The 25,385-nt window shown below is 53.6% G+C and overlaps 6 protein-coding genes across 6 annotated transcripts; 5 read left to right on the top strand and 1 right to left on the bottom strand.

Annotated features, from left to right (window-relative positions):
* Window positions 1-1,181: 1,181 nt before the first annotated feature.
* J4E86_010646 (uncharacterized protein) lies at window positions 1,182-1,988 on the top strand (the record flags this gene model as incomplete). Its single annotated transcript, XM_051451142.1, has 1 exon — window positions 1,182-1,988. The coding sequence occupies one exon, from the start codon at window positions 1,182-1,184 to the stop codon at window positions 1,986-1,988; it is 807 nt and encodes a 268-aa protein (XP_051297612.1).
* Window positions 1,989-3,259: 1,271 nt separating this feature from the next.
* Window positions 3,260-3,643, top strand: J4E86_010647 (uncharacterized protein; the record flags this gene model as incomplete). The annotated part of the gene is given in 2 exon segments (XM_051451143.1): window positions 3,260-3,564; window positions 3,583-3,643. The coding sequence occupies 2 exon segments, from the start codon at window positions 3,260-3,262 to the stop codon at window positions 3,641-3,643; spliced, it is 366 nt and encodes a 121-aa protein (XP_051297613.1).
* Window positions 3,644-4,482: 839 nt separating this feature from the next.
* Window positions 4,483-16,566, top strand: J4E86_010648 (uncharacterized protein; the record flags this gene model as incomplete). Its single annotated transcript, XM_051451144.1, has 3 exons — window positions 4,483-4,527; window positions 4,583-16,418; window positions 16,472-16,566. 3 exons carry the CDS (start codon window positions 4,483-4,485, stop codon window positions 16,564-16,566), a joined length of 11,976 nt encoding a protein of 3,991 aa, XP_051297614.1.
* An 894-nt stretch (window positions 16,567-17,460) lies between these two features.
* On the top strand, window positions 17,461-18,147 carry J4E86_010649 (uncharacterized protein; the record flags this gene model as incomplete). The annotated part of the gene is made up of 2 exons (XM_051451145.1): window positions 17,461-17,618; window positions 17,835-18,147. The coding sequence occupies 2 exons, from the start codon at window positions 17,461-17,463 to the stop codon at window positions 18,145-18,147; spliced, it is 471 nt and encodes a 156-aa protein (XP_051297615.1).
* A 2,086-nt stretch (window positions 18,148-20,233) lies between these two features.
* J4E86_010650 (uncharacterized protein) lies at window positions 20,234-21,955 on the top strand (the record flags this gene model as incomplete). Its single annotated transcript, XM_051451146.1, has 1 exon — window positions 20,234-21,955. One exon carries the CDS (start codon window positions 20,234-20,236, stop codon window positions 21,953-21,955), a length of 1,722 nt encoding a protein of 573 aa, XP_051297616.1.
* A 1,474-nt stretch (window positions 21,956-23,429) lies between these two features.
* Window positions 23,430-25,285, bottom strand: J4E86_010651 (uncharacterized protein; the record flags this gene model as incomplete). The annotated part of the gene is made up of 6 exons (XM_051451147.1): window positions 23,430-23,854; window positions 23,921-24,592; window positions 24,648-24,732; window positions 24,782-24,873; window positions 24,927-24,963; window positions 25,013-25,285. The coding sequence occupies 6 exons, from the start codon at window positions 25,283-25,285 to the stop codon at window positions 23,430-23,432; spliced, it is 1,584 nt and encodes a 527-aa protein (XP_051297617.1).
* Window positions 25,286-25,385: the final 100 nt, after the last annotated feature.

Raw genomic sequence — 25,385 nt, forward strand, 5'->3', positions numbered from 1 at the left:
AGGCAAGAAGGCATGGCTTCCATGTGCGGCGCATTCCGCTCACAACGGTCAAGTTGCGATGTTGGCGTTGCCAGCGTTTGGCCATCTTTGGTGCGCTTGCTTTTTGTATCACGTTGGGTGTTGAAACAGCTAAGAGCGTCAGGCGAATTTAAAATAGCACACGGTCCATAACGGGACGCTCCCGTGACGTCGATCAGCCCTATACCAGCAACGGCAGCAAATATGCGAAAGCTTATTTGCGTTTGGAAGCGTTCTTGACAACGAACAGGAACTTTGCTATATGCAAAACCGCATTATCATGCAGAAATACCTCCATCCGCAGACTGCCCAATCGCATCCTATGTCGAGAGTTTTCCTCGCATTGCTTGCGATGAAGTCATTCCGCCTTTTCGAGACAGCCGTTTTCTTGTCAGCTCAACCTCCTACACTGACAGCTCGGAGACGGACGTCACTATGGCCAATGATTCACAGCAGAGTTCACAGCGTACCGAGGCACGGCAGGCACGTTGCGGACACACTAGGAACATCCTCGCGTGGGGCACTGCCCTGTAGCAAGATCAGCCGGGGTGACTAAAAAGTAAAGTCCAAGCGCATGAATGATGATAGTGCTTTTTCGGCAGTCGGATCACCTGAAGGTCCTGAGTGGTTGACCGTACAGGTTGTTCGAGTCGAGGAGGCTCGAAGTGGGACTGGTATTCCTCCGTACCCCATCTCCACCATGACTCTCATGAGAACTCAACCTACTTGGCAGTACTTGGTAGCAGTCGCATGACTGGGGCTTGTTGTCCTTGCAATACACCGATGCAGAGTTGGCCAATCCAGTGTCGAGTCGACGAACACCTTCCTCGGCTGCGATCTTAGTTACCGGTTGTTTCCACTTCATCGATGAGCCCACTGATACCTTGGCGGTGCCTGGCACTATGCCCTGTCTTCTCGACTTGATCGTCGTCATGGGTAGATTGAGCTTGGCCATATGCCTGGCCGAACATCTTGGGATTATAAGAAGGTAGGACGCCGGCTTCAGTTGGAGATCATCATCAGTCAACACTGTCATCAACACTACAGTTCACAGGCCCGGTGCTTACATTCGCTCCTACTTTTTTCGCTTCTTCTCTATCTTCTTGTCAATAGCAGATTCAACTTTCATCCCACTTCCCCCTATCCATCCACCAGTCAACACCATGTACGCCAAATCCGTCCTCATCGCCGCCCTTGCCGGCTTCGCTTCCGCCAGCCCCATCGAAGTCGAGAGCCGCCAGCTCTTTGGTGGTGGAATCGGCGGCACAGGATCCAGCTCGAGCGAGTTCAGCCGCGGCGGCTGCAAAGACGTCCTCTTCGCCTTTGCCCGTGGCTCCACGGAGATCGGCAACATGGGAACAGTCGTCGGACCGCCCACCTCGAACGGCCTCAAGAAAGAATTCGGAGCCGACGCCGTCGCGACCGAGGGAATCCCCTACGCCGCCTCCATCGGCACCAACGTCCTCCCCGGCGGCACCGACACACGCTCCAAGAACATGATGGCCGACACCCTCAACAGCATGGCGCAGAAATGCCCCGACTCCGTCATCGTCGCTTCAGGCTACTCCCAAGGCGCAGCCGTCTGCCACCGCGCCATCGAAGGCCTCGACCCCGCCGTCATGCAGCAAATCGCCGGTGTCGTCACTTACGGCGACACCCAGAAGCTGCAGGACAGGGACCAGATCCCTAACTTCCCCAAGGAGAAGGTCAAGATCATTTGCCAGCCTGGCGATGCTGTTTGCCTCGGTACGCTGAGCGTGCTGCCTGCGCACTTGACATATGGTGTCCGCGCGGATGAGGGCGTGGCTTTCCTTGTGCAGCAGATTAAGGGTGTGCAGGCGAAGATCAAGGCGAGGAACGCGAAGAGGGACGCTGTTGAGGTAGACGCTGAGACGCAGAGGCAGGCTGAAAAGATGGACGCTGAGATGCAGGAGGCGATTAAGCAGGCTGCCCAGGAGATCGAGGCTTAAGAGTTGATGAGGAGATTGACTTGATGGGATTTGGGGCTGGATACATGTGTGGCTGGATCACTTGGGGGATTTTTTATGACCTTCTTTACTTTCTTTTATCTTTTCTTCTTGGATTGTAGTGTTATCTTACGAATTTGATTGGATTGGGCCCAGATATATTGGACATCTTGCGTTTGTGCTGAGTGACGTCTTTGTGCAATTGGCGATAAGAGAGCGCATCATACCTAGGTAGCGATGGGTCATACCAGACCTAAACACATTCTTGGTGACACACCCACATTTGCGTGTATACCCACCTGATTAAATACCATAATGAATATTAGCAATCCGAAGAAACCGGAAGATGGGAAGAAAATGAGTGTGAGTTGACTCTTACGGCTGATCGTCAACTAGACTGTGTCCCAGATAGGTAAGTTACGATAAGGTGTTGATTGTGGCACCGTCGCTTGCCCCGACTGCCCCGAATGCTCCCCGCTGACTGCCCCGCTTTGATAAATCGCCGCAACGACTCAGGCTTCAGCCACCATTCTGACGAGGAGGCGACACAAGCGACAACTCTTGATGCGTGGAAGTTTCATTGCGTCTTTTTCCCTTTCAGAATTCTCTTTACCATGAGTTTGTCAAACTTCCAGCATGAGAAGCTCACGGTACAAAGATGACATCAATACCGAGCGCATATCATACTACGAGCCTAAAGGCACACGAACATACATGTTCAACCCTATCATCCCAAAGACGAGAGAATATATGTGTTAAGGCAACGTCCAGTGTACTATCAAACCAAATTGCTGCCGACAACTGACGCCCCGCCGCCCAGTCGTAGAATTCCATGGTCACGCCGTACGACGCGCATACTAGCCTTGTACACGTGTACAAGATGCAGACAAAGGTACGGGATTAAGGAGTGCCCTGATGCTAGTCGTAACCATAGATTGAGCATATCCTCCGGCCATTCACATCAAGCCCCGTTACACCATCACGCAGTGAGCCAGAAGCGGCCTCCAACGGCGCCGGCAGAAGACGCAAATCGCCAATCACCATGTTACGCAGCATACCAAGAAGAGCCGAAGCGAGACTAGGTAGTCTGCCACCATGGTGGAGTTACGCAGTAGCTCGCAGACGATCATTCGCTGGGAGAGTAGCTGCGAGGACCATTCGAGCACATACACTCTCCTACCTCTACCATATCAAGACGAACTACTACACTACTTACCAACGCGAAATACTTTAAACATCGTCTCTCTGACAATACCAAACACGACACGCCCACCATGCCCTCCCCACCACCCACGCCCGAAGAAGCCCAGCGCCGCCAAACCGAAGCGCGCGCAGCCGTCACCGCATCCCTTGCCAGCGTCGGCGCATCCGTCGACAACGAGATGCGCACGCGCACCGCCGACCTGCACGCCAACTCTGCGGCAATCGCAAAGCAGGAAAAGGAGCTAGCGAAGCAGACGGCGGCGCTGGCGAAACAGACTGCCGAGTGGGATAAACTGCTTCAGGGCGGCACGAAGAAGTTGAATGAGGTGGGGGATATTCAGAACTGGGCGGAGATGATTGAGAGGGATTTGCTGGTGTTGGAGGAGACGGTTAGGTTGGTGGATGGGAAGGGGAGGGAGAGGGAGGAGTCGGCGAGTGGGACGGGGGGTTGGTAGATGATACCAAGACATGGTATGGAACTTGTGGCGACGGTCGTGTTATGATTGATGAAGCGCTGTTGAGTAATATATAACATTGTTATCACGTCTCCGGATTGCATACCCAGGTAGGCGCTGCCTTGCGGTGGTGAGATAGTGACATGTCTGCTATCGGATATTATATGGGACGACGGATGTCAGTGTATTCGATCATCGATAGACCCACGAATGTCCCAACAGGCCCCGCGCAACCGCGAGCGTGATTCTGTCTCGTCACCGTCTGCAGAGAGAGTGACGACAGCGCGTCGCTTTCGTGACGCTCTAAGCTTGGATCAGCGGGCACGGACCACGTCTCCATGATTGCGGAAACTGCTACTTGCGGTGCTCGTAGCTGGAGCTCCAACAACACCTTCACCTCACCCACCACCCGCCTGCCGACACAGAGGCTCCCGCTATTTCACGGCTGGCACCTGCACCCTGCCACAACGCCCCCAGCTAGCTGCCCAAGATCCACGCCTGCACCGTGGAATCTACCAGCAACCCACCACCCACGCCTCTCCGCCGCCAACCCGCCCGCTTATAGCCATCGCAACATTTCGCGGCGACCGCTTTTGTGTGCAGACCCACCGACGACATACATCATCACGACCCCGCTTTTCGCTCCACTAAAGCCGCAGCCACTTTGGGTTTCTGCGCTTCCGGTAAAGGCAATCGCAGCCTGCCTCTAGACATCCTCTCACGCCACGGACACGGCGCCGTGCTATCCGACCGCCTACACGCAACCACTGCTCGCTAGACATCGGCTTCATAGAGCTTGCATGTGAGCAAGCTTCGTCTTCCGAGCGCCCGGCGCAAACATGAAGATCAAGAAACAGGCTACATCGCGACATGAGTCGACTCTGGTAAGCTGCAGCTCCCCGCGCTCCCCGCCCTCGCCACTGCTAACACAGCGCGTAGTCGCCGATGATAGCAGACTTTGTGAAGGCGACCGAGTCAATACCGCTGTTCCAGCTGCCCGCACATCTCGCCTCGTTCCCCAGGCACTGGCCCTTTCCCCGCGGTGACGCATACCACTGGATCCCCGCCCTGAACCGCTTCGACCACATCCTCGAGCTCTTCAACAAGGAATATGGCCTGGTAGACGGTCCCCAGACACAGGCCTTCCAGCGCCGGCTGCTGCTCAAGGGCGATGCCGAGGAAGGAAGCACCAGCTCCGAGCAAACCACGACCGATGCCGTCCTGGATACCCTGCACGTATCCCGGGATGGCGATCGCGAGCTGGTCGAGCAGATCCTCAACTTCACGCGGATGCTCTTGGAGAACTGCGGGAACCGTAGTCTGTATTCCAGCAGTGAGCGCCTGGACAAGCTGCTAAACACGACCTCCACATCCCTCCTCAAGGCCACGCTTCGTCTAGGCCATCGCCTCGCTCAGCGCTATGCTGCTGCACGCATGCGCTTGGCCCCGGCCACCCTGCACCCGTCCCTTCTCTCCAGCCACTACAACATCAACCTCGACAAGGTCCAGAAGCTGGCTAGCCCATTCGCGAAGGGCCCCGCGACAACCGTCCCTGTCTTTGGCACTCCAGCAGGTAAGGGCAAGGACCGCGCTGGCAGCACTGATAAGGTCAGTCCGTCCGACCTAGTCGCTCTGTACTCTCTGTCCGAGTCATCGATGAAGCAGGAGTTCGGAGGCGTCCTCATCTCGTACTATGAGCCCACCCCCTCGTCCGAAGCAGAGAGCGGCAAGCAGGCATCTACAGAGGCACCCGCGCCCACCACGCCGACTCCCGTACGGAGGACGTCCAGCATGGGACCCAACCGAACACCGAGACAGCCCCAGCCTGCACCCGCTACCGATTCGCCGAGCACACCTGCCTTCACTCCCGGACAACCCAGTAATACAACGAACGGGCCCAAGACTTTCCAGCTGTCAGCGGACAAGGTACACAAGACCGACATACACGACCTCATAAAGGAAGGACTCGCAAGTCTACCGGAGACGGTGCACTACGAATTCCTGCACAAGCTCCGCATCGCGAAGATGTTCAACGAGGGACGCACAGGGCGCGACAGTGCAGTTGCCATCCGTCTACTGTCCATTGCGAACATCGGTTACGTACACGTCGAAAAGGAGTTCATGGCCAAGCTGGGTCAGCAAGATGCAGACGAACCACGCCGGTTGCAACTTGCCTACCAACTCTCTGAGCTCGTCCATCCGCCTGGAAACGGCGAGACTGGCATTTCGATGGAGCTGCAGACATATACCATGAGCGCGCTCGAGGCTCTTGCAAAGCACAAGTCTAAAGCGGCTGATGTTTGCACCGCTCTTAGTGTCAACGTCAATCACGGTGTGTTGTTCTACGTTGTGCGCAAGCTGGTCGCTGGCCTTGGCGAGGAAACTGGTAACCCGGATGATATCGAGGAGGACGAGTGGCGCGACGCTTTGTTCTCTCTGCTGAACACTCTGCCGACGTCTCAAACACGCACTGGTGAGCAGATGGTGGCTGCTGGGCTCCTGGAAATTCTTGTCGATGTCCTCAAGCTGCGTACAGCAAAGGCAGAGCGCAACCACCCCAAGATTCTCAACTTCCTTGATACCTTTGTGTACAACCTGCGAGACGCCTTCTCAGCCCTCGTGGCCGCGAAGGGGCTCGAAATCATTGCTGATCTGATGCAATACGAGGTCGACACCTCCAAGAAGCTCGCAGAGGAGGACAAGGGCATGCCCAAGGAGTACAAGACTCAGCTTACTGATTATCAAATTCCGTTCTATCACCAGCAGAGTCTACGCTGGCTTTTCAAGTTCCTCAACCACATGATGTCGCATACAGGCGGAAACTTCGATCGTTTGATGCGAAACTTGCTTGACTCACAACAGCTGCTCAGCAGCTTGCGCACTGTGCTATCAAACGCCAAGACGTTCGGCTCAACTGTTTGGAGCATGGCTGTCACGATCCTTACCAGCTTCATCAACAATGAACCCACTAGCTACCAAGTCATCGCCGAGGCAGGTCTGAGCGATGCGTTCTTGGAGACAGTCGCGGGAGAGCCTGCTTCAGAATCGACGGCTGCAGCCAACAATGACCCCAGTGCTTCAACACCAACGACATACGCTCCTAGGGAGGGCGGAAAGCCACTTGCCGAGGGTATCTTGCCTGTAGCTGAAGCCATCTCGACCCTGCCCCCGGCTTTCGACGGTATCTGCTTGGCTGAAGCTGGTATGAAGCTGTTCCAGTCATCGACCGCCCTCCAGCGATTCTTCGAGATCTTCGAGAGCCCTGCTCACATCAAAGCTCTTGACGCTGATACGGAGATGCCTACCCTGATCGGAAACTCTTTCGATGAGCTAGTGCGCCATCACCCGCCTCTCAAGGCACGCGTTCTTGCCTGTCTAAGCGAGCTGATCGCGCGTGTGGTCCAACTTTGCGCCGACAAGGCCGAGAAGGAAGGTGTAGGAGCCAAGCTTTGGACTGAGGATGCTGCTGGAAAGCTCACCGTGGCAGGCGGCCGCCAAGCGCTTTCTGCATCAGGCTCGCAGCAAAGTACAGCTCAAGCATCAGGGACCACAAGCACTGATGTGGAGATGAAAGATGCTGATGAGACTGCTAATGAACCAGTCGATTACAGTCAAATCACCGAGACTGAGGACAGCACCAAGGGCCCTACCACCGGTCAGTACATCCGCGTACTCTGTCGTTTTCTCTCTGGGTTCTTCTCAAACCACGCCATGTGCGCTGCGTACGTCGAGCTTGATGGTGTAGATTCTATCCTTGACATTTCAAGTCTCGCTTGCTTAGACCCAAAAGCAAGCGAGTATCGCAGCATGTGCGAGCAATTTGGCCATGTCGTCCAGGTACTCGTTGAGCAGAAGCCCCATATTGCTGTGCCTTCTCTGATCAAGCGGACACAAGTGGCATTGGAGCGCCTGCAACCACTCCTCGATCACACCGGCAAGCAAGCCTTCTTCGCACCTTTCACAAGCACTGGCACTTCCCAGAGTCCAGAGCACATGCAGCAAGGTACACAATACGTCAAAGCACTAGTGTCGGCCCATACCCTCGTCGGAGCCATGACCTTGACCTTCCAGAGCCAGATGTACACCACCCGTTCCTCTCATAATGTATCCAGTCAAGTCAATCTTGCGGACATGTACGCACGTCTTGTGGACAGTCTCGGAAAGCTGCATCGAAGCTGTGTTTGGGAAGAGCTTTTGCTCCAGCGCAACATGCCCACAGAATGGGAGAAGGAGACGCGGATCACCAGTTCTGGTTTCGGCAACGATGAAGCCGACAACGTGTTCCGCCTTGGAAACAGTGCGACCGAACCACCTGCCAACGGAGACGCTGCTGCCTCTGGCTCAGCTTCTGAGATCACGGCTCCAAGCCAGAACAGTGCACAATTCAAGAACACGCAAACTCTCCGCAATTTGCTTAGTAGGATACCGATGGAAGTCGCACCGTTCTTCCAGTCGCTTGGCAAACTACTCTTATTCCGCCGCAGTCTTGAGGCTTACCAGAGGCAATGTGCAACGGTCGTGTCAGACCAGCTTGCCCAGGCAGTCATTGACCAGCTCGAGTACGAAGGTCCCAAGGAATCAGAGATCATTGAGGACCGCTATGCGTACTGGATCATCATTCTTACTTCGCTGTCACAGCTTATCGTGGAGGTAAACCTCGATCGATCGCAAGCGTTGACGCTGTTGCTTGTGTCCTTCCGCAACCTCGGTGGATTCGATGTTCTGGCGAACATCCTCAACCAGTTCTACGAATCGGCGCTTGAGATCACCCAGAAGCAGGCAGATGATACTAGTGAGGAGTCAAAGCGAGTGCTCAACCTCTCTCTCGGAGGCATCAAGATCATTCTGGCCTTCTTCTCCCAGATCATCAACTTCAAAGTCATCTCAGAGTCGCCACAGACGTCATCGATGCAAACCCGGCCGGATCGCGATCGGGAGCGGGCTGATCACTTCTTGACTGCTCAGTTTCTTGTTGAGATACGCTACGCCGTTATTGTGCCTGTGGAAAAGATCTGGAATTCTGATCTCATGGATAAGGCTACTACGTCGTTGGTGAAGACATCTGTCAACATACTGAAATCTGTTCTCGAGTGCGAAGGTGAGCATGGAGCTTACAAGAGCATCGACAAGATTCCAAAGCGTAGCAAGCCCATAATCAAGCCTTGGACTGCCCGAAACGGAGACCACTTGCCGCGCTTGAAAGACAAGGGATACGAGGAGAGCCTTGCTGAAGAAGCCTTGTATCGATGCTGCGACAACTTCAACATGGCGGAGGAGTATTGCAAGAACCAAATCCGTCCAAGTGCGTCAAGAAATCCTATACCACAGTATGAGATCCAAGCGCGAGGCCCGCCATCCGCTTCACCAAGTCGAGCTGAAGTGGTGGTTCCCGAGCACCCAGACGACGCTAGCATGACAGGGAGCGAAGTAACGCGGGATGAAGATGGTTCTGAGCACCCGGAGACACAGTCTGTCCATATGGAAGACGCCGACGCTTCGACTGCAGAACCAGATGCGCCTACGTCTACTACACCTGTACCAGGTGATCAGTCAAGTCAAGCATCCGCGCCCCAGGACGCTCTCGCTTATCAGAAGCGGATGGCTAACGGCAATTCGACCCAGCTCGTTGCCATAGACCAGCTAGATGAGCAGCGAGCCAAGCTCCGCCAGAACCTCGTTGATCGATGTCTCGACATGCTCAACTCGCACGATGATGTCACCTTTGAGCTGGCAGATCTCATTATTGCCGCTGTTTCAAAAGCGCCCGACCCACCCGAGATGCGTGCCGAGATCGGTATGATGCTTGTGCAGTCTCTCATGTCGCTGCAGAGTGAAGATGACTTCCGAACCCAGAGCAAGAAGATAGCAGCTTCGGCCCATCTCCTAGCGTTGGTGCTTCAAGAAAAGGATTTTTACGACGTTATCGTTGAACAGCTGAAGGAACACTTCACTACCTTGTTGGGCTTCATCAAAATCTTCCCAGATCAGTCTCCAGAGGATTCATCACCTTGGATTGGTCAGGTCTTGCTTATCGTCGAACGACTACTGGCTGAAGATCAACTTCCGCATCAAGTCCAATGGACTCCGCCGACAGAAGAGTCCCAGGAAGAGACCACAGTCGACGATCTACCGCAACCTATCGTCAGTATCGAGGAGAAGGATCTGCTTTTCAACGCAATCATCGAGATGTTGCCTCGCATCGGCAAAGATGAGTCGCTGGCTCTGTCTGTGACACGAGTACTAGCCATGCTTACTCGTACGCGTAAGATTGCCACGCGTCTTGCGGAGAAGCGCAACGTTCAACGTCTGTTCCTCATGGTAAAGCAGCTTGCTGGTATCACCAATGAGGGCCTTCGAAGCGCTTTCATGATTGTGCTTCGTCACATGATTGAAGATGACGAGATGATTCGACAGATTATGCGTACCGAGATCCAGCAGATGTTTGAGTCGCGCGACCGAAGGCAGACAGACACTACTGGCTACACTCGCCAGATGTACGCGCTAGCCATCCGTGCGCCGGAGATCTTCGTTGAAGTCACCAACGAGAAGCTTCAACTCAAAGGGTTTGATCCTAATCAGCGACCGCAGACTCTTATTCTTAAGAAGACCGGTCCACCTCCGACTGGGCCAACCGAGCCAACAAGTGTCGTTGAGTCTTCAGAGGTTACTGCTGAGGCCGATAAACCCAAGGAGTCTAGCGAAGCGCCTAAGCAGCCGTTCCTTGAGCGAACAAAGACTTCAGATCTCAAGGTGCCTGTAGTTGAGAACCCCGATGGTGTTATCCATTACCTTCTCTGCGAGTTGCTAGCCTACAAGGAGGCTGAAGATAAGCCTGAACCTGCTAAGCCTACCGAGAAGCTCGCAGAGAAGCCCGCAGAGGGTGCAACTGAAGGACAGGCAAGCAAAGAGTCGAGCTCGGACGCCGCCACTGCGACCCCAGCTGCCGCACCTACAGAGTCTGCTAAGCCCGAGAAGCCTGTGTTCAAGGCTGAAGCACACCCAATTTACATCTACCGCTGCTTCATCTTGAAGTGTCTCGCTGAGCTTCTGCAGAGCTACAACCGCACGAAGATTGAGTTCATCAACTTCTCCAGAAAGGCAGACCCTTACACTGTGACACCATCAAAGCCTCGATCCGGTGTCCTGAACTACCTTCTCAACAACGTGGTGCCCATTGGTAGCTTGAGCCATGAAGGCGACCTCGCTTTCAAGAAGAAGCTGGCGACATCAAACTGCGCCATCGACGTCATCGTTTCACTGTGCAACAAAACGGGAGAGTTCGTTCTGCCGAAAACTGACGTACCAGTGTCGCCATACACAGAAACTGAGCCAGACCTGCTTTTCGTACGCAAGTTCGTCCTTGAGCATGCTCTGAAGGCGTTCAAGGATGCCAACGCTTCGGATGAACCACTCGACATGAAGTACTCTCGTCTGTTGAGCATCGCCGACATCTTTAGTAGGATGGTGTCGCAGCGTCCCAATGGAGAGATGCTTACTCAGAACGCCGATCTGACACCCAACCTGAAGCAGATGGCCAAGATTATGTACGAGAAGAACTTTGTCACCATCCTGACAACAGCGATTTCGGACATTGATCTCAACTTCCCAAATGCTAAGCGAGTGGTTAAGTACATTCTCAAGCCTTTGAAGTGGCTTTGCTACGTAGCCATGGATCTGAGCATGCACTATGATACTGGTTCAGCCCCAGACTCCGCCGACGAGTACGAGATCTCGACAGCATCCGACGACGATCTCGTTGATAACACACGCGAAGAGACGCCTGATCTGTTCCGCAACTCGACGCTCGGCATGTTCGAAACTGGTGACTCGGAATCGGACGAAGACTCTGAAGACGATGAGGGCGAGGAAATGATGTACGACGATCCTTATGCGGATGATATGGAGTACGACGAGGCTGATATCGGTGACGACGATGTTGTTTCCGATGACGATGAGGAGATCCTTGGGGAGATGGGTATGGACATTGACGGTATGGGTCCTATCGAAGGTCTCCCCGGCGACATCGATGTCGAGATCGAGGTTGACGACGATGGCAACCAAATGGGCTCCGATTCTGACGACAATTCTGATGATGATTCAGAAGACGATGAGGATGACGACGAAGATGACATGGATGACATGGACGATGGAGGTGATGACGATATGGACGACATGGATGAGGCCATGGATGCTATGGAGGAAGTCACTGGTGATGACGAAAACGCCAGTCTCGCTGAAGATCAAGAAGATGACTGGAGCGATGACCAGGACGACTTCCCAGGTGGTCCCAACGGCGAAGGCAACATGGGCCCTGGCGCGCTCGGCTTTGTCCTTGATCCTCCTCAGCTTCTTGAACAAATGCGTCAACAAGGTGGAGATCTCGAAGACTTCTTAGATGACGAGATGGCGGAAGAAGGTCCGTTACTTCATAGGATAGAACGCTTGTCACGGTCGCTAACCCAACTAGATATGGACGAGGAAGAAGAGGAGTACGATGAAGAAATTCACTACGATCCTGGAATGGAGGATGAAGACGATGCTATGCCCGAGATGGGTTGGGGAGGTAGCTGGGAAGACGCTCAAGCCCCTGCTGTTCGACATACCCACCGCCTCAGCCCATGGATGTTCCCCGCAGGGCCAGGCGATCGCATTCTTGTACCAGCTTACCGTTCGCATCGCCCAGGTGCGGGTCCTCGTGTTACTGACGACGGTATCAACCCCTTGCTTCAGCGAGGTGGTCGCTCTGCTGGACGAGATGGTCTACCGCGCAACGAAGGCCAGAGCGACTGGGTTCATGCTATTGAAGGCCGTGGTCCCCGCGTTTTCAGCCAATCTGACAGCCCAGTCTCGTTCATCAGCAATCTTTTGAATGCTATGAGCTCTACTACTGGCCCGACAATACACCAGCACGGAGGCGCATTGCACCTTTCTTTCGCCAATCCCATGGGTATGCCACCCTTCGATAGCGGGATGCGACGCGATATTGCTCGCATGCGAGAGTCGTACACATCACGCACTGCTCGCGAAGACCCACATTCTGCGGTATCATTCGTCAAGGCGTACACCAGCCAGCGCTGGCAGGAAGAAGCCCGGATCCTATTTGGTCCTGGCGCGATAGAGAAGAGCCAGCGAGTGGTCAACTCCATTCTGAAGGTCATGGTTCCTCCTGCCATGGAAGCGGCGAAGAAGCGACTGGAGGAACGTCAGGCTGAGGTCGCACGCAAACTCAAGGAAGAGCAGGAACAGAAAGAGCAGAAGGAGCGTGAAGAGCGTGAGAAGCGCGAAGCACAAGAGAAGGAGGATCGTGAGCGACAGGAACGTGAAGCTGCTGAGGCTGCGAGCCGAGCTCAAGAGGAACCCGCAGAAAGCGAGCCAAAGACTGAGGCCGAAACTGCACCTGAAGCGCAAGCCATGGAGGGCGTTGAGATCGGAGAGTCCTCGTCAGCGCCCGCTGACGCCTCCGCTGCGGCTGAGCCCGCGCCTGCGGAACCTGCTGCGCCTCCAGCACCGCGAGTCACAACAACGATTAGAGGTCATGAGTATGACATTACGGATTTGGGCATCGACACCGAGTATCTAGACGCTCTTCCCGAGGATCTGCGCGAGGAAGTCTTGATGCAGCAGGTAGCTGAACGTAGAGCCGAACAACGGGCTCAAGCGCGACGACAAGAGCAGCAACAATCGCAAGCCCCGGCACAAGCACAAGCTCCGGCGGCGCCCGAGGAGGCAGGTCCAGCAGGTGAGGCACCTACAGACATCAACCCAGACTTTTTGGCTGCTCTTCCTCCAGAGATCCGAGATGAGTTGCTTGCACAGGAGGCGCAAGAGCGTCGACGCCGAGAGCGGGAAGAGCGCCGCCGTCGCGACCAAAGCAGTGCTGGCGCCGCCCCTCCACAGGCAGAAGATATGGATCCTGCAAGCTTCTTCGCATCGCTGGACCCCAATCTGCGAGCTGCTGTACTTATGGATACCGATGAGAGCATTCTGCGCCAACTTCCACCTGACATGTCTGCGGAAGCTCGAGCAATGGGAGGTGATCGCCGGTTACACCAGTTCAACGACTTCGGCTATAGACGTGATCGCCGCGCGCAGCCAGACGACCCTTCACAGAAGAAGAAGACGCGTCCTTGCGTTCAAATGCTTGACAAGGCAGGCGTTGCCACGCTCCTAAGGCTCATGTTCATCCCACAACAGGGCAGCGCCAAGGGTAGCCTGAGCTCCATCCTTCGCTATGTCTGCGAGAACCGTCAAAACCGCGCCGAGGTCATTAGCATCCTGCTCTCCATTCTTCAAGACGGTAGCGCCGATGTGAATGCAGTTGAAAAGAGCTTTGCTCAGTTGTCTATCCGAGCAAAGCAGCCTCAGCAGCCAGCAGACAAGACTCCGAAGATCTCCCGCAAGAATGGTGCTCTATCGATCAACGCCGATGTCTCTCCACTCATGGTCGTTCAGCAATGTCTCAACACACTTACCCAGCTGACTGAGAAAAACCCTGCCGTATGGCAGTTCTTCCTGACCGAGCACGAGACTGGCGTCGGTTTCAAGAATCGTGCCAACCGCAAGGGCAAGGCGAAGGAAAGCAAGGCGAATAAGTACCCAGTCAATGCGCTCCTCACCTTGCTGGACCGTAAGCTTATCGTTGAGAGTTCTACCATCATGGAGCAATTGACGTCACTGCTCAAGGTCATCACAGCACCACTTCAAGTCCTCAAGAAGGAGAAGGAGAAGGCTGCTGAAGACGCAAAGAAGGAGGCAGAGGCCTCTGCGGAGGGTCAGACTACTGACAATGAGCCTGCTGATACCACAACCACGGAAGCACGCCCAGATGGTCAAGATACGGAGATGACGACTGCTCCCGGGAACGCTGCTCAGCCAGATAGCGCTACTGAGGGTGAGGGCAGTACTTCCAAGCCTGACGAGTCAAAGGCCGAAGAGGACAAGAAGAAGCACCGTACACTCACACCACCCGATGTACCTGAAGCCAACCTTCGACTCGTCGCTAAGATTTTGGCTGCTCGGGAGTGCAACAGCAAGGTCTTCCAGGAGACTTTGTCGGTTATCAGCAACCTCTCGCCCATCCCAGGTGCCAAAGAGATCTTCGGTCAAGAATTGCTTGGTATTGCCAAGGATCTTGCTAGCTCAACACTTCAGGATCTTGCAAGCTTGACGGTTCAAGTTTCAAAGGCAAGTTCGCCTACTGACGTCCAAGGCATCGCTCTTGCCAAGTTCTCCCCAGCAAGCTCCGACCAAACCAAGCTGCTGAGGGCCTTGACGGCGCTCGACTACCTCTTCGACCCGTCGCGCGATAGCAAGGACAAGCCTGAGGCCGCTGCAGAGGCACTTGAGCCCGCTCAGAAGGAAGACATCCTCTTGACCCTATACGAGGATTCTGCTTTCGCGCCACTATGGGAAAAGCTCAGCGAATGTCTCACTGTCATCCGCCAGCGCGGCAACATGCTCAACATTGCTACTACGCTGCTTCCGCTGATTGAGAGTCTGATGGTTGTTTGCAAGAACACCACACTCAAGGACATGCCTCTGTCCAAGATGCTTCCCAAGGAGTTCGCTTTGTCTAGTCCGCCACCTGAGAGCAGGATGGAGAACCTGTTCTTCAACTTCACTGAAGAGCACCGCAAGATTCTCAACGATCTTGTACGCCAGAACCCCAAGTTGATGAGCGGAACTTTCTCCCTACTTGTGAAAAATTCCAAGGTGCTAGAGTTCGACAACAAGCGCAACTACTTCAACCGAAAGCTTCATTCGCGAGGTGGCGACCGACAACAACACCAGCCTCTCCAGCTCTCTGTTCGTCGAGACCAAGTCTTCCTAGACTCTTTCAAGTCGCTGTACTTCAAGTCTGCCGATGAGATGAAGTTCGGCAAGCTCAGCATCCGCTTCCACGGTGAGGAAGGTGTTGACGCTGGTGGTGTTACCCGCGAGTGGTTCCAGTCCATCTCACGACAGATGTTCAACGCCGACTACGCTCTCTTTGTACCTGTCGCTTCCGACCGCACGACATTCCACCCCAATCGCCTTAGTTCGATCAACCCTGAGCATCTGATGTTCTTCAAATTCATTGGTCGCATCATTGGCAAAGCACTTTACGAAGGCCGCGTCCTCGACTGCCATTTCAGCCGAGCGGTCTACAAGCAGATCATGGGCAAGCAGGTCAGTCTCAAGGATATGGAGACGCTTGACCTTGAGTACTACAAGTCCTTGGAATGGATGATTCACAACGAGATCACGGATATTATAACGGAAACCTTCTCAGTTGAGGTCGAAGCCTTTGGAGAGATGCAAACCGTCGACCTCATCGAAAACGGCCGTAACATTCCCGTTACCGAAGATAACAAGCACGAGTACGTCCGCCTCATCACTGAACACCGTCTTGTAGGCGCCGTCCAAGAGCAGCTCGAGAACTTCCTCAAGGGCTTCCACGATATCGTTCCGGCGGAGCTCGTCTCCATCTTTAGCGAACAGGAGCTCGAACTTCTCATTTCCGGTCTGCCTGACATCAATGTGGATGACTGGAAGAACAACACCGAGTACCACAACTACACAGCTGCCTCGCCACAGATCCAGTGGTTCTGGCGCGCTGTCCGAACGTTCGAGAAGGAAGAGCAAGCCAAGCTGCTTCAATTCGTCACTGGTACAAGTAAGGTGCCGCTCAATGGTTTCAAGGAGCTCGAGGGTATGAACGGCTTCTCCAAGTTCAACATCCACCGCGATTACGGCAGCAAGGATCGTCTGCCATCTAGCCATACTTGCTTCAACCGTAAGCTATACCCCCTACCCTTTGTCTCAACCCAATACTAACAAATCTGACAGAACTCGACCTCCCTGAGTACGAGACGTACGAAGATCTTCGCAAGGCCCTTTACACCGCCATGACAGCTGGTGGCGAGTACTTTGGCTTCGCCTAAACTTACCCCGCTCGCTGTCACAAACAACGAACGAACGGCCTCTTTACCTCACGAATATCGCTTTTTCGATGATTACATATTACGATCTTCTTTGCATTGCAGGCGCAGGAAGGGGCGTGTATGTGTGTACCGGGATATGAACTATACCCTTTCAGGTGAGGGGTGAAGGAATGAGCATTTGGTAGATGAGAAGAAGAGTAGTGATTGATGGTTTATGCCCTGGGCTCTTTTTTTCTTCTTTTTCTCTCTCTGTGTACGAATATCAGTTCAAAATTGGAGTGGAGGGAGTTTTTCACGAGTTTATGAGATGGAGATGTGATGATACAGGAATGCCTGGTCCAGCTGGCTGGTTTCGAACAGATGGGAAAGAGGATGATCTGGGAGTGCAGGCCCGGGTTGTCTCTCTAGACCTTGATGGGAGACTGGTTGGGTGGACTGGGTGAGAGGATTAGTGAGGTGTTAGATAGAAGTTATGAGTTTCTTTACTCGATATGCTTGTTCTTGAGTCTGTGAACGGCGTGAAGTTTGATGGATGTTTTGCGTGAGAGTTGCAGTAATAGTGTCGTCATATTCGCCTGGTATACTGAAGCGCATCGCTAGCTAGTGTACGCACTTTCCACGCATGTTCCTTTCAGTTCAAGTGTTGCGCTCATTACGTACCATGTCGAAAGTGCAATGGAGGGGCTTACCTGACCTGGGCAGTCAGGCACGGCTTACCCGATTAGGGCAACTATCGCATCCCACACATTGTGGGGGAAGGAGCACGAACAACATCACCTTCGTTCTTTATAATGTGCTTTCTGGACTAATTTCATCTCAAATATCACATTGACGTTACTACTACTAAGAATTCTACGAACTTGCATCAAACAGTAAGCTCAACCCTCCTCCCAGATGGGATGGAACCGAGGTGGCGGTCTCACAGCATTACTAACGCGCATCGTGAAATCAGTGTCTGGAACCCTCGTCCCCCTCACCGTCATCAAAGGCGCAGGCCATGAATTTATCCCCCTGCCAAAAGGCGACAACGCAACCGTCGCCGACTTCCACACGTAAGCCACCCCCTCTTGTCCCATCATCACCTTTTCCCTCTTTCCCCAGCAATCCAAGCCAGTCTGCAATGATCGCGATCCATCTCGTTCGAGGAGCATCTTTGCGTATAGAACAATTATGTATCGCGGGAATCGAGAGTGGCTCGTCGCTCTGCGTCGTCTCACTTCCTCCAAGGCCACGCTCCATCATCTAAACTCTATTCTAACTCACGCCAGCATCCGTACACAAACCCCCTCCTCACCCGCGCACCTAACATCCGGCTTCTACAAGATCGAAGCCGGGCCTTCGAAACCTGCCTCTTATGACTTTGAGGAGACGAAATATGTTCTGAGTGGTCAGATCGATGTGCTGGATGAGGCAACGGGCATTACGCATCATCTTGTTGCGGGCGATTTTGCATTTTTTCATGTAGGGTCCAAGGTGCAGTTTTCGACCAAGTCGAGCGGGATGGCGTTTTATGCTGTTACAAGGCCGGTTAGGGTGGCGCATCTGGGGTTGGTGGGCAGGGAGGAGAAGAGTAAGTTGTAGGGGGAGGATGGAGATGGGATTGTGGGTTTGAGGGGGGAAGCAAAAGGGAGGGGAGAAAGGTGCCAAACTGTGGTGTTATGAAAGGAAGAGGAAGGGGTTGGTTGGTGTGCAATGACGCGGCGAATGAGCGTTGCGACACAAAGTCGCTGCAACAGAGACGCTTCTTCAGCGACTCTTACGGGTTCGAAATCTACTTGATGCAAAAAGAAGACTTGATGAACGATGCTACGTCGAGGAAAAACATCTCTGAATGTGGTGCGATAGTTGATATCTGTGCGGCGAAGTCTTTCTTTGTGCGACAATACCTAGATACAGCCGCGTACACATGCTGCTGTTTGCAGCGTCGTAATGATAGAACGCCGCCATCTTTGAAGTCAGTAGAATTGCGTCGCAAGACACGAATGAAACCATCGCGTTCCAGGTCAAAGTCCGCGATAGAGGTGATGAGTTGAGTTCTAACCACCAAGATCACCACGAAAAAGAAGAGAGCAAAGCAAAATATCACTCTTGGGATCCCGCCCAGAGTGGATCTATGTACACCACGAGTATTGTATTATGCAAGCTCTGTTTTAGGTAGCCAAGGCCATGGTATGGGATTTCCAGGTGCCCGAGTCAAGGCACACTCCACTGAAGCTTCTCGACCGGGTACACCGCCTGCACATGAAGTTCACGATGCTTGATATGGATTCGTCGGATGGAGACTGGTTTAGCTAATGGCTTTAACTGGTTCTTGCGGTAGCGTATTGGATCGGAGCTCTAGAATGTCGGAGGGAGTCGAATGGTCCGATGTTGGCGCTTTGGTGGTGGATTTAGCGATGTGGTCCACCTCCGACTTTCAGATCAATGCTGAACTGGTTTGGTGCCTGGTCGCAGCTATTGATATCGCCTTCAGCGCTAAACCTGAGGGACAACAGTAACGCTCAAGATGCGACATCAGCGACAACACAGTCGGAGCGATAAGAACTGCTAAGCATCTTCTCTCCCGGATGCTTGAGCAGTGATGTCTGCGCCGCCGGTTCTGCCCGAAGCAGCCCCCAACCCGCCATGCGAGAGCCATGCGAGGACCCCGGGTTCCACCCACCTACCCAACAACACGGGCTGGAGTACCGGGGGAAGACGAGGCTGGAGCGGAACAAGTCGGACGGCGTACTTTAGTAAGGTATGCGCCCTCTGCACTCCCCTCCCGGCTCGTCCCAAACAGGCATGGGCGCCGAAGTAAAGTGTTTTCTCCGATGGTGAGGGGATATGCATGCATGGCCTTCACACCAACCCGCCCCTCTCCCCATGCTCCGATTCCGATGCACGCATGGACTTTCTGATCTTGGGGGGATTGCTATTCGCGCCGTTTCCTGACACATCACGAGGGCGTTCGACGTCATTGCGCGCGTTGTTTGTTGGCGTAGCGCGCAGAGTTTGGTATTGGTTGGGCCGTTCGAGATGCCTGGTACCTAGGTAGTTTGGGAACAGCGAGAACTGGTCGCGAACGTTACGCCAGGCGCCACTGCCGCATGTTCCGCGATGCTTATCTTCATGTCAAACTTGGCACCCTCAAATACCAGCGATAAAGACGTCTCGTTGTGGTATGCCAAAGTTCCTCGAGACGACTACACGCGCGACCTTCCACACCTGTCCGGAGAGTATCTCGGCAGGAATATTGGATCCAACCGCAGAGCCGCATGTGGGGCGCTAGAAGCTTCTTTGCAGCCAAGCTCCACCAAGGCGGTCGGTCCTTTGCTTGTTTATCTCCACCCGTCTATACTCTTCCTGGGCAGCCCATGATAAGTCTGCAACAACCGGCTTTGCGCTGGTGCTTACTACCCCGGCATTGCGATCCGCGCAAGGCAAATTTTTTGCCGCGTTCGTGCCATGGAGACTCCACGCGTACGTCACGTCACGTTGGTGGTGGGATGGAGAGCGCCATGGGGAGGCTTCTCCATGGGCATGGGTCGTCTCCACTGGGGTTTATAAAGGGCGGAGATGCATCCGCTTGGGAGGGGGTTGTGAGATACCAGCCTTTTGCTGCAGCCTTTCTTCCTTTTTCTTCCTCCCTTCCTCACTGTTGATCTCTTGTTGATCACTGCCCATCATGGACGAGAAGGACACCAAGATGGTCGAGGAGACCTCGTCGCCGCAGCACACTCTGCAAACCGAAAAAGCCGACAAGATCCAGGTCGCACCTACACCGGACTACTCCGCACCCAAGGCAAAGACAGAACAACTCGAGGATGCGAGAGGATGGGAATCCGAGAACCTGATCCAGGATCTTGAGAAGGAGTTGGAGCAGGCCAACTACAAGAAGGGCTTCTTCGACATCGAGTTCAAGAACCCCAAGCATTTCACATGGATGATTGTCGCGTTCGCATCCATGGGTGGTCTGCTATCTGGCTTGGACCAGTCGCTCATCTCTGGTGCTAACCTCACACTGCCCGACGACCTCCACCTTACTGCCCAGCAAAACTCGCTCGTCAACTCTGGTATGCCGCTCGGAGCCGTCGCTGGTGCCTTCCTCATCTCGCCCTGCAACGAATACTTTGGTCGCCGCTGGGCTATCATCATCTCGTGTATCCTCTACACCATCGGTGGTGCGCTCGAAGCCGGATCCATGAACTACGGCATGATTGTCGCTGCCCGTGTCATCCTCGGTGCTGGTGTCGGTCTCGAAGGTGGTACCGTACCCGTCTACGTCGCCGAGACTGTCGAGAGCAGACTCCGTGGTAACCTCGTCTCCCTCTACCAGTTCAACATCGCCCTCGGAGAAGTTCTTGGCTACGCCGTCGCTGCCATGTTCATCACTGTACCTGGCAACTGGCGTTACATCCTCGGAAGCTCCCTCGTCTTCTCCACCATCATGGGTGTCGGTATCCTCTTCATGCCCGAATCCCCTCGATACCTTATGCACAAGGGCAAGCCTCTGGAGGCCTTTAAGGTCTGGAAGCGCATTCGCGGCACTGCTACCCATGAGGCTCGCGAGGAGTTCTTCGTCATGAAGGTTAGCACTGAGATGGAAGAGGCCGAGGTCGCTGCTGGACGCACCAACCGCTTCCCATGGATGGACTTCTTCACCAAGCCGCGTGCTCGCCGTGCCATCATCTACGCCAACATCATGATCTTCCTGGGTCAATTTACAGGCATCAACGCCATTATGTACTACATGTCCGTCCTGATGCACCAAGTCGGCTTCGACACCGTCACCGCCAACTACATGTCTCTTGTCGGAGGCGGCTCCCTCCTCCTCGGCACCATCCCCGCCATCTTCCTCATGGAGACCTGCGGTCGTCGCTTCTGGGCCATTGCCATGTTGCCTGGTTTCCTGGTTGGTCTCGTCCTTGTCGGTATCTCATACCACATGGATTCTCTGAGCGCTACTCTCGGCACCTACTTCACCGGTCTCATCCTGTACGAGCTGTTCTTCGGTTCCTACGCCGCACTGACCTGGGTCATTCCCTCCGAGGTCTACCCCACCTACCTCCGTTCCTACGGTATGACCACCTCCACCGGATGGCTCTTCCTGTCCTCCTTCATCGTCACCTACAACTTCACCGGCATGCAGAACACCTTCACCAAGACTGGTCTTGCGCTGGGTTTCTACGGCGGCATCGCCGTGCTGGGCTGGTTCTACCAGATCTTCTTCATGCCTGAGACGAAGGATCTCACGCTTGAGGAGATTGACCAGTTGTTCCAGAAGCCTACACGCCAGCTTGTTGCTGAGAATGCGAAGAGCTCGTGGCAGGTTACAAAGGACTTGTGCCACTTTAGGTTCAAGAAGGTCTTCATTGATAACAACAGGAGGCGCGGACGCGAGGAGTAGGAGATGAAGAGTCTCGATAGGAGGGCTTCAGGTTGCCACGTGCATCTGAAACTGTAGAGGTTCATTACGATGAATGCTCGTCTTATGAGCGTATGATGAACGCCGGAATATTTGGTCGGAAGATATGATAATTACAATATACCCACAATGTACATTTTGATTTAGACATCCATTTCACATTTGCATGGCTTCGTGACTTGAGATCTTTTGTTGCCTTGTCTTGGTAGACGCGTTGCCCATATCCCATTAGCAAGAACTGTGCGCACTGCTCCACGCACGGCCTCTGTCTCTAGTAGAAAATCTGCGAAAGCTAGGCCTCGTATAATCCCATCCGCAGTGCGCTGGGAGATCATCAGCTGTTGTATTCCATCCCCAGCGTAGAATAGCCTTGAAGACCAACACATCATTCATCCTCTATCATCTTCATCAAACTCATTCACGGTGTTGAAGTTGCATCCTAACTCAGACAAATCCAAGACAGTCCCAGCGCCTCCACCATAGCGTAAGACAAAACCCAGACACACTCACTCTACACCGATGACCAGCGCCTCCTACAAAAAACGCTCTTCCGCATGCCTATCGACGATTCTTACGCGTGACTTCCTCGCGCTGATCACATCACGCTCGTTATCAACAACATCACTCATCTCCCGCTCATCACACTCGTACTGAGGGTGACGCAAGAAGACTGATCATTTACATCGCTATTATCTTACTCCATTTATCGCAATTCTCTTTCGTTCCGAAGACCTGCGAGTCGAACAATTCTCTCGGCCTACGATTTCATAACGATCATCATCCATCAAACGACCGATCATGCCATCAGACCACCTCTCCACCACGCTAATACCCGTGGATATCCCAACCACTGTGAACGAAAACGCCTCTTCCGGTACTAACATCCCCGGCGCGCTTCTACTCATCCTTGTCGTCAGTCTGGCAGTCGTTGGGATAAATGTCATCGGACTTATCATCGGAGTGATTGGATGTATGGGCTGGGGTACTGTGAGTGAACATGGCAGTGGAGAAGGTATGTTTTTATTTCTTTTCGTTTCAAACAACTATCTTGGATGATGCTTGGGTATTTGGAGGTGGAGAAGCTGACATGTATCTTTTGTGTTAGGCCAGGTCACCCAGGAGGGTCAGAATGCTATCGATGACTGTATCAGGGATGAAAGGGGTGATGTGGTAGCGTTGGGTATCGCCAAAGTACATGGAGACACTGCATAGTTGGGTGGATGTGAGGGAGCGGACACACATGTTGCGGAACGAAAGCATGGCGCTTCTTGGCCAGAGGAATGATATCGAGCTATCAGAAAAGAGGAAGTCGCAAAAGAGAGAAAGGTATGCAGCAGAAACAACGACCCGTCGCAACAGTTGCTACACAAGCCGAGTAGAAAAACCGTCTCTAGACCTGCTTCCATGCTCTTCCCTGTCATGTGCATATGATCCAAACCAACACCATCCCACGCACTCAAATCTGCACCTTCCTAAACTTCAACGCCTTCGTCGGATCAGGCATACTCTGCGTGCTCACATCAACCATCGGATACCTGACGGTCTCATCGTTCGGCATCTTAACATCATACTCGAGAATCAGCCTGACCAAAATCATCTTGATCTCATTGGCAGCGAAGAAGCGGCCAGGGCAGGCGTGGGCTCCGTAGCCGAAGTTGAGGTTGGTCTCGTTGGTGGTGACGAATTGGTTGCGTGCAATGTCCGCTGCTTTGCCGCTTTGGCGTGCCTTGTAAGCACGGAAACCGTCGAATTCGTCGGCGGAGGGGTAGTTCTTTTCGTCGAGGTAGACGGCTGCTGAGGGGACTTCGATGGTGACGCCGGGTGGGATGTATTGGCCGTTGCTGAGGGTGATGCCTTTGAGGACGCGGCGGTTGAAGGCCGCTGGAGGGGGTGGGGTTAGTTGTGATGTTCTCCAAGAGTGATGCATATCGAGAGGATTTAACTTACTGTAGCCTGTTGGGTAGAAGCGGATGACTTCCTTCATGTAGCTATCGACTTTCTCCATCTGTTGCAGAGCGCGGGAAGTAATGACTCCGTCGTTGTTGGCCATGACATTGCGGATCTCCTCACGGAGAGGATCGATGTACTCTGGCGTGACGGCGAGTGTGTGCATAATGCTGGTGACGGTCATACTTGTGGTGTGAATGGCGGCGAAGATGAGACCGAGTTGAAACCTGGTAATTTCGTCGATCGAGTTTGTACCTTTACCCCTCGTGATCATCCATTGCAGCATGTCGTCTGGCTCTTGCCAATTCGGGTCTTTCGACTTGGCGGTCATCCTCTCTTCTACGATCGGGTGCAGAAAGTCGCTCAGTTGTTGCTCGATCTTGCGAAGCTTGACGATCTCTGGGAGGCGGGGACACAGGAACGGCTTCAGCCATGGGCGGACCTTCTTGCAAGCTGTGACTCCTGCCACCAGATCCATTGTGTAGTTCGTTCCGAGCTTGATGTATTCTGGGTTGCGACATAGTTCTGGTCCGACGAAGATGCGACCGGAGACTTTTGCAATGACATCGACGAGCTCTTTGAAAATGTAAACGTCAGTCCATTCTTCGCATGGGGGCATAGACTCTCGTAAAGCGATGTCGACTTCCGTAGCGATTGTTGGGTTTAATCGAGCTATCATGGTATCAGCTTCACCGGCTCGTGAGCAGCGTTGTTCGTTTCGACCTACGGAGTGCTGGTGTGAGGTCATGCTTGACCGAATGGAGACCGGTCGCTCCCTCAACCTGCAGTTTGGTGTATTTGACTTCCATGAGCTATAGGCGGTTAGCTTTGTTTCGACATCAATTGCTCACGTCTACATACCTGTTTGACGGCGGCAGGGAAGCTGAGAACATCATCTGGGAGTTTCCGCAGCTCTGGAAGCAGACTTGAGGGTATGACGATATTGTCTTCGCCTAAAGAGATATGAGCGATGCACTTTCTTTTTTCTTGGAATACGCAAACATACCCTGCTCTCCTACAATTCTGTACACTGAGTCTTTGAACTAGCAGCGCTGTGAGTAAGAGCATTTCAAAAGACCACGATTAGCTTACTTTGGCGTAACCATCTTCATACATCTTCTTAGCATTGGTGAGATATGCCTGTCGGTGTTTCTCTCCGGTCTCTCCGCCGAGAACCGGCAGGCTTCCCAGCTGGGCCTTTCGTTTAAGTTTGGGGACGTATGCGCAGACTGCGAAAAAGAGGGTTGCGATAGCCACAGTCTGCAGCGTGTGCGTCAGTTGCGCCATAGTTTGGCTGTCCATCATCGTAGATTCCTGTGTAGGAGGCACCGCGGAGGTGTTGATGTTTTCGAATTTGGCGGCCATCTTCGAGGTAAGCAGTAGGGTTGCCCTTAGGTTCGATATATCACCTGCGGGTGCTGCGTGTTGGTGTCGGAAAGGTGGACGGTGAGTGGCGGGTGGAGTC

Source organism: Alternaria arbusti, assembly GCF_024043155.1.
Source record: "Alternaria arbusti strain BMP 1465 chromosome Unknown scaffold_24, whole genome shotgun sequence".
Classification (NCBI taxonomy): domain Eukaryota; kingdom Fungi; phylum Ascomycota; class Dothideomycetes; order Pleosporales; family Pleosporaceae; genus Alternaria; species Alternaria arbusti.